This window comes from Oryx dammah, unplaced genomic scaffold (assembly GCF_014754425.2).
Source record: "Oryx dammah isolate SB20612 unplaced genomic scaffold, SCBI_Odam_1.1 HiC_scaffold_27, whole genome shotgun sequence".
Lineage (NCBI taxonomy): Eukaryota > Metazoa > Chordata > Mammalia > Artiodactyla > Bovidae > Oryx > Oryx dammah.
In genome coordinates, this window is record NW_024070211.1 from 7,194,935 (window position 1) to 7,207,549 (window position 12,615).

The 12,615-nt window shown below is 53.8% G+C and overlaps 1 protein-coding gene across 4 annotated transcripts in view; it reads right to left on the minus strand.

Annotated features, from left to right (window-relative positions):
- MYOM3 (myomesin 3) overlaps positions 1-12,615 on the minus strand; it is a 52,149-nt gene that overhangs the window by 22,565 nt on the left and 16,969 nt on the right. For all 4 annotated transcript variants that reach the window (XM_040229569.1, XM_040229568.1, XM_040229565.1 and 1 more), the window contains exons 11-19: positions 12,040-12,181; positions 10,856-11,055; positions 9,703-9,756; positions 9,183-9,310; positions 7,520-7,703; positions 4,300-4,474; positions 1,920-2,041; positions 1,351-1,538; positions 991-1,117 (exon numbers count right to left, since the gene is read on the minus strand). In XM_040229569.1, the coding sequence (XP_040085503.1) occupies positions 991-1,117; positions 1,351-1,538; positions 1,920-2,041; positions 4,300-4,474; positions 7,520-7,703; positions 9,183-9,310; positions 9,703-9,756; positions 10,856-11,055; positions 12,040-12,181 (1,320 nt within the window). The remainder of the gene's footprint in view (positions 1-990; positions 1,118-1,350; positions 1,539-1,919; positions 2,042-4,299; positions 4,475-7,519; positions 7,704-9,182; positions 9,311-9,702; positions 9,757-10,855; positions 11,056-12,039; positions 12,182-12,615) is intronic.

A 12,615-nucleotide genomic window follows, 5' to 3' on the forward strand; every position in this document is an offset into this window, starting at 1 on the left:
GGTGGTAAGTCAGCAAGCTTGTCCATCTTCTGGTCCCTCCCAGGCCTGGAAGTGTCTGCTCAGGGCCTGGTGGAGACCTGGCCCGCCTTGGCTTCATGGCAAAGCTTGGTCTGGCTCGGAAATAGAGTTAACTCTTCAGAGTGTGCCCAGTAGCACTTCCTCTGGGAAATATCCCTGATCCTCCTCATTCCCAGCCCCCACACAGCATTCATCTGTTTGATCTCTTTGCCATTTCAGTGTTTAATGTAGAAGCTCAGGGTGTGGGGTTCAGGTCCCAGCTCCACCCTTTCAGGCCATGCAGACTCTGGGCAAGTTACTTCACCTCTATGCTCTTGTCTCCTCATCTGTAAAATGGGGATAATAATAGTTCTTATAGAAGAGTCCTATTGTGAGCATTAATGACAGAATTGATGGGAGGTGTAAACACACCTTACTGTTAGTACCCAGTAAGTATCAGTTGTTTATAATGTTGTCTCAGGCCTCACACAGAGTGACTATCTGCCATTCAGGTGAAAGGTTTGTGCAGAAACAGAACTGAGCTTAATGGAAAGGTGAAAGGTTGGCATCCGCCCTTCCTAAGTGGGAGGTGAAGGGCTACCTTGTGAGAACGCTAATGTGGCTCTTTGTCCAGGACTGGCACACTGGACTTTTGATGATAATATGGGGAAAGTGCTGGGCAAACTGGAATAAGCTGGTCACCTAAACGTGTGCCTTTGAGGTTTGAGATTGGCCTATGGCGAGAATCAGAGCTCCGATGGAGTGCTGAGCTGGAGAGTCAATTTGGACGGGGGTGCAGGGTCAGTCAATGGCCAACCAAGGTCAGGGCTCTTGACTTAACTGGGTTACGACCATCTGTGGATAAGATTATGGGCCCATTGGTGGAAGGGGACAGGGGAAAGAGAGCAGGGCGGTGATGTTCACCTTCACTGGTTAGCTTTGGGGAGGGAGGCAAGGACTGGTACTGGGCTTCGGCTCCTCCCGGCCACTCACCTGGTTGGGGCATTGTCCACTCTTTACACTCAAACAGCTTGCTGGGTGCCGACAGCTCGCCAACACCTGCCCAGTTTACGGCCCGGGCACGGAACTCATAGAAGTGACCTTCATGGAGGTTGCTGACCTTGAAGAGCAGAAACACAGACTGTGAAGGTCGAGGCTGGGGAGACAGAGGATCGAGCTCACAGCGGGAGGTCTGTGGGGACTTTCGGTGAGATTGGTCTGCCCTTGACAATCAGCTGGATCGTGCAGGCCGAGGAGCCTGAGGTCTCTCAGCCTCAGAACCTCTAGCCCCGACCTCTGGTGTCTGCCGGCGCAAGTCAGGACCTCAGGCCAGTGGCCGCCTTTCAGCCTCACCTTGCAAACCCAGGTGGGGACAGGCTGCTGGTTGACCGCGTGCCAGTCCAGCTCCTCGGAGTCATGCTGGTCCAGGAAGTAACCCAGGATCTTGCCCCCTCCACGCCGCTTCGGGGGTTTCCATCCAATGACCATTTCATTTTTCCCGCAGTTCAGGAGGGCGAAGTCATATGGCGCAGACGGTGTAGCTACGGGGAGGCAAGGGGATGAGGGTCACTGCTCCCAGAGCATGGCCAGCCTGGGCAGTGGGGCCCGAGGGAGGTGGTGAGCCTCCCCTGGTGGGTGCCCACCCTCTCTGAGGGCGCTGACTTAGCCGGCGGTGTCCCTTGATAACTCTGACTCTGCTACACGGAGGATACCTGGGCCTCCATGCTGGTCTCAGGCCATTGTTAGTCTCTCCTCAAAGGATCAGGTGGTCAGGGGCAGCGTCTGATCCTCCGGGAAGGCTTCTGCCCCGTGGCCTCTGGATTGGACCCTCCAAGAGATGGTTAATAAGCCCCCAGCTCTCTGCCCAGGCCACGGCCGCCCACCCTCCAGGCTTGCAGGCTGCACCTGCCCTGTGGACTCACCCAGAGCCTGCTTGACCCTGATGGGTTCGGTGATGGCTGAGCTCTCCCCGACTCCGGCCTCGCTGACGGACCTGATACAAAACTCATACTCCTTCCCTGTCCTTAGCCCGGGAATTGTAAACCTGGGAGAGAAATGTGCTGCCTTCAGGGATGGCCAAACAGTTTGGAGACATCCCTGAAGTTTCTAGAACAACCCTGTGCGGGATAAGTGGCCCCCAGCGTGGGAGGATTGGAGGGCCTCAGTTCTCACCTAAAGACCTTGCCCCTGCCCCCAAAGTGATGCCTGCATCCTAGAGGGTGAGGCCCTTAAGATTTTAAAGGCTGTGACTTCTAGAGCCTGTCATTAAAGTGCAAACATGCTGGGGACTTCCCTGGTGGTCCAGTGGTTAAGAATCTGCCTTGCAATGCAGGGGACACGGGTTCAATCCCTGGTTGGGGAACTAAGATCCTACATACCACAGGGCAACTAAGCCTCACTGCCACAATTACAGAGAAGCCTGTGCACCATCGCAGTAAAATTAAAAAAAAAAAAAAAAAGCAAATACCTTGGGAAAGGTCCCATTTGAGGGCCCAGGTAGCCAACCCCTGAACCGAGCAATCTAGTAGATCTCCAGGACTTTGGGCCTCATCCTGGGAACATGAGTGGTCTTTTTATCTGTACAAATGTTGTAACTCTAAAATAGAGTCCCTTTAAAGACCCCCAAAGAGAATCATCAGCCAGAGACATACAAGGATTCTCTGGCTTAGAGAAAAATGTCCTCCCATCCTGTCCCTTCTCAGTAAGATTGTGAATCCTTCTCCACTTATCAACATTTTCCTGGAGCAAATCTTGTTCTATAGGGAGCTTCTCTCGGTCAGTTGACCTCAAGGGGTTGAATGTTGGAAGGGCTGGAGAGGCCCTTATGGATCAAACCAGTTTCTTCATTTTACAGGTACGGAAGGTCTTCTGCAGGAGGAATGAGGTGAGCCAAGAGCACACAGCCCATCAGGAACGGGCTGCAGCCCAGGCCTCCTGAATCCCAGCGCAGTGCCTGCCCATTCATCATTCATTCAAGTCTTTTTTGAGCATCTCCTGTGAGCCAGCTTCTGAGGAGCTCATGGCACAGTGGTGAACCAGGCCTTGCCTTCCAGCTGAGCAAGCTTTAGGCCATCACCTCAGGCAACACTCCTGGGCAGCTGTGTTTACCGTCTTTCCGGCCCTGACACGCGTAACCGATGAGATACACGTGTGTGATGAGCTCTCCGGATGTAACAGAGGGGCATGCCACTCCAACATGTGACACATTCTTCCGACACGCCACTCCTGTCACGTGACTCTCGCTCAGCCCCCGCCCCCGCCACCAGGGATGCCCACCTGGATGCAAGTCCTTGGGGAGACGTCATTCCAGGGATAACTTGGACTCTCATTTGTCCCAAACCCAAACTTTAGCGGTGACAAAGCGTGAGTGACTGCGAGGCACCGTGAGCCAGTTGGGCGCCAGGTCCATTTCTTTGGGTGAGATGATCTTGCAGCCCAGGGTGAGGGGAGCCTGCGGGTGCGCTCAGGGCCTGGTCAGTCATCGGATGGAATGGGCGGTATGTGTCATTAACTGAGTCCCTGATCCCCCAGGGCCTCAAAATGGAGAGAAGTCACGAGTCCAGAAGCCTGAGGCTCCTGTCTGCAAGGATGAGGCCACCAAGTGAGGAGGGAGGCTCAGAGGGGAGTGGGGGGCGGGGTGCACAGGCAGGCTGAGCTGAGGGTCAGAGACGGCGAGTCTCTGCGCAAAGGTCCCTGGGGAGCGAGGGTGGGTGAGGAGCCTAGACCCTGGCCTCCCGGCCTGTACGCTCTGCCTCTCTGTCTCTAAGCTTCCGGAAGGACAAGACCTAGCCAGTCCCTGCTATCTCCAAATAGCGTGCCCTTAGAGAGTGTTTGCCAGAAAAGAGGCCGTCTGGGACAAGTTCTGGTTCCTCCACTCACTAGTTAACGAAGTTTTGGCAAGCTACTTACCTGTGCTGTGCCTCAGTTTCTTCTGTGCAATGACAATAAAAATAACAGTCCTGGGACTTCCCTGGTAGTCCAGTGGTAAAGAATCTGCCTAGCATTGCAGTGGACTCAGGTTTGATCCTTGGTGGGGGAAGTAAGATCCCATGTGCTATGAGGCAGCTAAGCCTGTGAACCACAACTAGAAAAGCCTGTGTACCACAATGAAGACCCAGAACAGCCAAGCAAACAAGCAAAAAGGTAGCCCTAAGTTCATAGGATTGCAGGTAGAACTAATTGATCTAACATATGGAAAGAGCTTAGGACAGTGCCCTGTGCCCAACTGTGTCTTGAAAGGCAGGCTTCATCGTTATTACTGTTATTACTATTTCTGAGGCAGGAAGGTGGGCGCAAACTCACCTGCTGCCCTGGATGGGTTTGTTGTTAACTGTTCGCCACTCAGATGATCCTGCCTCCCGGGAGTAGATGTAATAACCCAGGAGCTCTGGGCTGTCTTTCACTGGATCCCAGGTCAGGGAGACAGAGGTCTGAGTGTCTCGGAAAGCTTGAACTTGCGTTGGAGGCGGGAGAGTGGCTAAAACACAGAAATATGGGCCGAGTGAAGATGCCAGCACACGGCTGGGAAGGGGGAGAGGTGTGGGAGAGGCAGAGAGGCATGGGGGGTGGGGGTGGCTGGGGGTAGCCACAAGCACTTCATTTTTTTTTTTTTTTGATCTTTTTTTTTTTAATTTATTTATTTATTTTTAATTTTTACTTTACAATTCTGTATTGGTTTTGGCATAGATTGACATGAATCCACCACAGGTGTACATGCGTTCCCAGCCACAAGCACTTCAGACATGCCCCGGGGCTTTGGGCAGCTCTTTCCTAGTCCCAGAGGTGTGGTCCAGGCTCTTGTATTCTGAAAGTCCTCTCTCACCTCCAAACATTTCCACTTCTTCATTAAGATTCTTTTATCAATCCTTACTGTTACTTTCTCTCTTAGAAGTTACCAGATCTGACGATTTTCCTCAGTCCTTATCTCCAGTCTCTAGGAAACATACTTTGTTTCCCCTTAAAATGTTATCTTTCATGGCTTTCTCAGACAATGTTCCTTGAGGTGGGTCTGCCATGATTTGTTAAATGAGATCTGGATGGATGGATGGGAGAATGGATGGAGGGATAGATGGATGAATGGATGGAAAGATGGATGGATGAATGAATGGATGGATGGACAGAGGGATGGATGGGTGGACAGAGGGATGGATGGATGGATGGACAGAGGGATGGATGGATGGACAGAGGGATGGATGGATGGATGGACAGAGGGATGGATGGATGGACAGAGGGACGGATGGATGGACAGAGGGATGGATGAATGAATGGATAGATGTCAGATCAGGACCTTCCTAGTACTCTTTGTATTTCTCAAACTCCTTACACACCTGTTTATGTTTTCCCCTCTTCCCTTTGTCCCTAAATCTGAGACTCCTCCAAGCTTCCCTTCCTTGACTTGCTCCATTTCTCTTGAACTCTTTTCAAGAAAGGCATAGAGGGTCCACCTATGCTCATGGCTTCAATCCTCACCTCTCTACAAGTGAATCCCTGCTGGCTTTACCACCAGCCCTGCTTTCTCTCTTAAATTCTAGAGCCTCGTCTTCCATTTCCCCTGGACATTCTCCTTGTGTTTTAGTGGTCCCTCAAAGTCAACAGGTAAAGGTTGAACTCAGCATCCATCCAACACAAACCCAGTATCTACTGAGTGCCTACTCTGAGCCAGGCTCTGTACTTGGCCCAGGGGAGGTACTGAGATGTAGACTTGGGGTCCTGGGCTCAGGAGGTCCCCTCAGAAACTTCAGCCTCTCAGGTTGAAGGCAGTGTGGCAGTGGATGGAGGCTGGGTGGTGGGGAGAGGCTTGAAGGAGGTCACTCAGGGACCATCCAAGAGACCTGATTCTACCAGTGGGCAAGAGCTGGAGCTGAGGGCATCCATGTATGGAGTCGTCCTCACACACTAGAATCTTGAATTCAAGGAGAATTTCAAGACCTGAGGATGTGTTTGTGATATAACGTTAATTTAAAAAAGTAGAATGCAAAGCTCTACATACGGCTTGATTGGACTTTCAAGAAAAGGCACTGGTAGGCATGTGGTCGAAAGACCAGACGCCCAGGTACCTGGATGCTCACAGTGGTTACCCTGTCAGTGGGATTTTGGGGGGTGGGGCATTCTTGCCCCTCCTTCCCTCCTTCCTTCCCTCCCTTGCTTCCTTTCTCTCTTTCTCTCTTGCTTCTTTTGTACTTTCCTACTTTGTGCAATACTTTCGCTTTCATAATACAAGTCAATTCCTTGTCTTTTTTTCCTCTCCTCCCCTCCTCTCTCTTCTTTCCTCTCCTTTCCTTCTCTGAAGTGTACCAGAACCTTGCCCTAAGGCTACCTTGTGGTCCAGAGACTGCCCACATCCAATCACAAACTACTCGCTGGCTGGGACCCTGAATCAAGCTTAATTGTTAACTAGCTTAGAATGAAAGAAAAACTCCATCTGCCCACCAACCTATTTATACTTATGATGAATATGTACATGCATTCACGTGGGCTAAGTCGCGTCAGTCGCGAGTCAGACATGCAAAGTCTCCCCGCTGGAAGGCTCCTCTGTCTGTGGGGATTCTCTGGGCAAGAATCCTGGAGTGGGTTGCCATGCACCTCCTCCAGGGGATCTTCCCAACCCAGGGATAGAACCTGCGTCTCTTACATCTCTTGCATTGGCAGGCAGGTTCTTTATCACTAGCACCACCTGGGAAGCCTGAATATATGCATTTATATATATATATATATATTTTTTTTTTTTTTCCTACATTTTTGAGCACTACAAATCTAGGACTTGGCAATCTTCCCCACACAGGCCTTGCAACACATCAGGCTCTTCTCAGATGGGCAGTGCTGCAGTTGGTTCCTTAAAAGACTCGTTGGTGATGGCAGCTCCAGGGACCTGTCTGGTCTTATCAAAGAGAGAAAGACCCCACAGTCCAGAGGCCCAGAGAAGAGAGGGCACCCTGGCAAGTCAGGCCCAGCGTGGAGCTGCTGCTGGGAGGCTCAGGAAGGAGCCAGAGGCGGGGGCGATAACCAGACCTTCAGAACAGCAGGTTTGGCAGGTGAGGACATCAAGGTTTGCAGCTCAGAAATGACCTGCCCAGGTCCAAGCTGTGCTGCTATTGACAGGGGTCCCACCTGATGAGGCAGGGCTTGGGGATGGGACCAAGGAGAGGGCGGGAGGCCTGCCTAGTGGCCCAATCCTGGCTACACGAGGGGGATCAGGCTCTGGTTGGAGACCTTTAGCCCTGAGGGGCCATTGGTCACAGAGAGCTCCTGTCTGGACCTAGCTGGATTCTGCAACTCACGAATTGTTGATCTGGAAAAAAAAAAAATGCCTGTACTTCCAAGAGCCTCTTGCACAGAGAAATGTAATTCTTGATGGTCTGAAACTTTACAGGCCTGTGATCACGTTGCTTCTCGGCTTCGTGATAGGTAGAGTGGTCAGGAGCAGAGAAATGTGCGCGGCTTTGTCCCTGCAGCCACCGGGGGCCCGGGGCTTGGGTGCTGACAGCCCGGCTTGGCCTGCGCCCCTCTCCTGCATCCCAGGTACCTGGCTTCCCCCTCAAGGCGATGGGCTCGCTGGGCTCTGAGGGATCGCTCATGCCGTACTGGTTTATCGCTCGCACTCTGAAGACGTACGACTTCCCTTTCTCCAGATCCAAAAGGGCGAATCTGGGGGATTTCACAGGAGTTTCTGAGTTGATGGCTTCCCAGGTGCCACTACCTATGACCGACTGTGACAAAGGAGAGAAACCTGGCGTTGGTTAAGTGGGAGAGCCCTTCCCACACGTGCTCTCATTAACCTCTCTCCCCACCCCAGGATGCCCCTCAATATCTGAGCTTTGGATTCACCTGCCTCCGTGATGTCTCTACCTGGATGCCTGTCGAGCATCTCACATTCAGTGGAACTGACCCGGAACTTGCCTCCACACCAGTGCTGCCCACATCTAGTCAAAGGCACCCATCCTTCCAGCTGCTCAGGTCATAGTCCAGGAAGCCTTCCTGGATTCTTTCTCTCATTTCTCACCCTCAAATATACTCCATCAGTGAATTCAGTTGGGGGAATTCCCTGGCGGTCCAGTGGTTAGGCTTTTACTGCCAGGACCCAGGTTCAATCCCTGATTGGGGCACTAAGATCCTACAAGTTGCACAGTGCGGCCAAAAAACAAAACAAAACAACCAACCAAAAATATCCCCAAATCCCAAATCCAGCCGGCTCTACCTTGAAAATTTACCCAGAATCCAACCATGGTTTACCTCTCTCAGGCTCCCTTCCAGAACCTTGATCCAGAGCCATCATCGTCTCTCACCCTCTGAGTTATCTCAATAGCCTCTGATCTGGTCTGCCTGTTTCTTCTCCCTTTAACTCCCTTCAATCTTTTCTCCAAATGACAGGCAGAGGAATCCTTTTACAGCACAAGTCAAATCCCATCCGTGTCTGCTCAGAATGCTCCCAAGCCCTGGAGTAAAAGCTGCTTTGTGGTCTGACTCCTGCCATCTGTCTGGTCACATTCCACGTCCCACTTTGTCCGCCCACCAGGCTCCGTGGCCCCCTGCTGCTCCCCGATGGTGCCAGGCTCCACCCCTGCCTCTGGGTCTTTGTACTTGCTGGTCTTTTCCCCTGGAGTGTTCTTCCCCCAGAAATCTCTGGCTGGCCCCTCACTTCCTTTAGTGCTGTGCTTAGCCGCTCAGTCGTGTCTGACTCTTGCGATCCCATAGACTGTAGCCTGTAGACTGAGAATCCTCTGTCCGTGGGATTCTCCAGGCAACGATACTGGATTGGACTGCCATTTCCTTCTCCTGGGGATCTTCCTCACTCAGGCATCAAACCCAGGTCTCCTGCATTGCAGGCAGACTAGTTACCGACTGAGCTTTGAGGGAAGCCCCATTTCCTTTGGGCTTTTACTCAAAACTCACCTTCTCGGGGAGACCTCTCCAGTTCCTCCATCTAAATATCAGTAGCCCCTTCCCCTCAACACTTCAAACCCCATCCACAGCTGTAGATAATCTGAAAAGGTCATTTAATCCACCCCTGCCTCTGTGTAGGGCTATGTTCAGGACTTCCAGACAGGAAATTCTCTTCTCATTAGGGTTCCCCAGCGGATGCCGCTGGGGTCTCTCAGCGCCTCCCTGGACCTCCACTCCTCCTCACATCCTGGTCCCATAGTATTTCTATTTCTCCGGCTGGCCTGGGGCTGGGGCCTTCTCCATACCTTCTCCAGGAAGTACGTCAGGGGGGCTTTGCCTCGGGGTCTTGGCTCCTCCCAGCCCAGAACCACGTAGGCCTCACGGATCTCGCTGGCGTGGACATTAGTCGGCGGTGAGGGGATGGTCACAAAGTCTGGAATCAGAGTCACCCAGGGGCTGAGATGTGTGGGCCCTCAGAGACCCCAGATCTCAGCCCTCCACTTCATAGAGGAGAGGGACAGGGCCCAGGAGAGGGGCAGGAACTTGCTTCAGTCACCCAGGAAGGCTGGGCAGGGCAGGGCCGGAACCAGAGCCCGGGTCTCCCCATGTCCTGCTGGAGACTTTCCCCAGTGTCTGTGTCCCCCAGGAGGGGCGCAGTCACCCACCCGAGAGTCTGGCCCCCAAGCTGGATCCCCGCCCACGCTCACCACCCGACCCATGCCCACAGACAGCTTCTGCCTCGGGCCAGTTTGTGTCCCAGCTTCCAGATCACAAAGGAGGTGGTGCTGGAGTCTTGAGGCCAAGCGTCAGGGGGTTCACACATACCGTCAAAGTCATCTGTGCTGACCGTGATGGTTTTTCCCATATCAAAGGGGATCTCTAGGGTGGAGAATGGAACCCGTTAGTGGAGAACTAAGGGCTGCAGGGTGTGTGGCTGGGTCAGCCCTGCTCTGGGGGCTAATTCCTTCCCCGCTCCTGGTCCTGACCTCTCGGCCCCTCTCTGTGTGTCCTTGGGCAGGTGGCATTCGCAGACCCCAGAGGTGCTCTGCCCGCTGGGGGCAAAGGGGCACAGAAGGGAGGAGCGATGGTGTTGGATTCCGAGGGCATAGCACACGCACATTGGGGTGACTCCTCGGGGCTGAGAGGGCTGCAACCCCCACTCGCTGCCTTCCCGCCTCCACCCTCCAGGCTGGGAGCTTCCAAGTCAGGGCAGTTTCCCTCCTGCAGGTTAAGGGCACCTGAAGGTGCTGTGGTTTCACCCCAGATTAGTGTCTGGTGCTAAGATTTGTGTTTCCTTCAGCAGACAAGCTCTACCTCCCCCTCAGGCGAGAGGCTGCTAAGGACAGCACTGTGTCTCCTCCATCAGACTAGGGGTTCCTGAGGCTGTGTCAAAGCTATGGTTTTTCCAGTAGTCATATTTGGATGTGAGAGTTGGACTATAAAGAAAGCTGAGCGCTGAAGAATTGACGCTTTTGAACTGTGGTGTTGGAGAAGACTCTTGAGAGTCCCTTGGACTGCAAGGAGATCCAACCAGTCCATCCTAAAGGAAATCAGTCCTGAATATTCATTGGAAGGACTGATGCTGAAGCTGAAATGCCAATACTTTGGCCACCTGATATGAAGAGCTGACTCATTGGAAAAGACCCTGATGCTGGGAAAGATTGAAGGCAGGAGAAGGGGACGACAGAGGATGAGATGATTGGATGGCATCACCGACTCAATGGACATGAGTTTGGGTAAACTCTGGGAGTTGGTGATGGACAGGGAGGCCTGGCTTGCTGCAGTCCGTGGGGTCGCAAAGAGTCAGGCATGACTGAGCGACGGAACTGAGGCTGTGTCTCCTCCATGAGACTAGGGGCTCCTGAGGGCTGGGCTGCGTCTGTCTCCTGGACCAGGGCTGGGCATGGGGCCCGTGCTCCTGTCTCCTGGTGTGCCCTGACAGATGCTCTAGCATGTCCCTCAGGGCCTCTGTGCCCACCTGTCTTCCTCTGAGCTTCGTCGCGGTCGCCCATGACAACCGGCTCAGAAGCCTTGGAGGGGACGCTGCTGCCCGCTCTGTTGATGGCTCTCACCCGGAACCGGTAGCTCTGGCCTTCGATGAGGCCTTGGATTGGGCACCGACAGGTCCCGCCGGGAGCCTGGTGGCATGGCACCCATTCCTCGGACTCTCCCTGGCACCTGTGAGAGAGAAACCCCAGCTTCAGCCCCTGCCATGACTCACACCCTCCCAGTCTGAGCCTCCACCAGGACATTCCCCCACCCTGGGCTGTCCGCCCAGCTCATCTCAGCCAGGGAAACACCTGCTCTCCATTTAAAAGCCCGGCTCCAGCCTTGGGTCCGCAGGAGGCCTTCTCACTAACCAGGATGCTAATCAAAAGAGCCAGTGCCTTTCATGGAACTTTCCTGTGGGCTGGAGCTATGCTGTGCCCATCACATCCATCATCTTGTTTAATCCTGAAGGTCCTTGAAGTCAGGTGTGATTATTTTCATTCTACCAATGGGATCTGAGTTTAAAGAGTGAGATGACTTGCCCAAGGTCACATGGCCCATGAGTGGGTGACTTAGCATTTCCCCCGAGGACTGTCCACTCTCCTGCTGGTGTGTGTTCTAGAGTGACCCTCAGAGTCTGGGATCTCTACACCCTCTGGTTACCACCTTTCCTCACACTGGCTGGATGGGGCAGTGTACCTCAGTTTCCCCATCTGTAGAATGGGGCACTAGAGCATCCCCTACCCCCTCAGATAGGGATTGTCGTAAGGATTCAAGTGGCTGGATTAGGCCTTACCTCCAGCTAGGGTCTTGGAGCTGGCGGGTGGAGGAGGCGGTGCGTCCGGGCCCTCCCCTTCCTGAGAAGCCCCCTCCCTTCAGGCTCAGGGCTCCTGGGTCTCTGTCACTCAGGGAGGCGAGTAGCCACCAAAGCCTTGTGTGCCCAGGCTTCAAGCACTGATATTTGCCCCTCCCAGGGTCAGCTCGTGCCGTAAAGGGTCCGGGGGCAGCGGCTGCCTCCAGAGGTGGACACCCTCCTGTTGCCCCTAAGTAACACACCAACCTCCTGCCCTGTCCCAAGGAGAGGCATGGGGCCCCTGTTTCCTGTGGGCCCCGCCCTTGTTCTCACAGGACCATCTTCCCCCGTGGGCTCTGCCACTCAAGAGACCCACTCACAGCTCGATGGAGTAGCCGGTGATGGGGTTGCCCCTGGTGTCGCTGGGCGGGGTCCAGGTCAGGATGAGGCAGTCTCTGTTCACATTCAGGCATCGAACGTTCAAGGGGGAGCCTGGGACCCCTGGCTTCTCGGCTGCAGCATCTGAAACCCGGGACGGTGGGGGACGCAGGAAGAGAGTAGGGGCAGCTCTTCCAGTCAATGTCCACTTGGCAACCAACCCCCTCCCATTCCCATCCATCATTCCTCTTCTCACGAGCCCCCCAGAGGTGCAGTTGATCTTGAAGACCAAGACCTGAATGACAGCCTGTTCTTTAAACAGCAGCATCTAGGGGTGGGTGGGTGGGAGTCCAGGTTACTAGGGGCCCATTCTACACCAGCTGCCTGAGCAATTGGCACAATTCATCTTTGAGTCCCAGAGCAACTCTCCGTTTTGCAGGTGGGAATACTGACTCTCCGAGAGGAAAAGCCAATCGCCCAAGGTCACCCAGCCGGTGAAGCGGCAAAGCCCGGAGGCAGAAATCAAGCAGGACTAGAAGGGTGCCAGCCCACGCTCAGCCCCCCTCTACAGCTCCCTC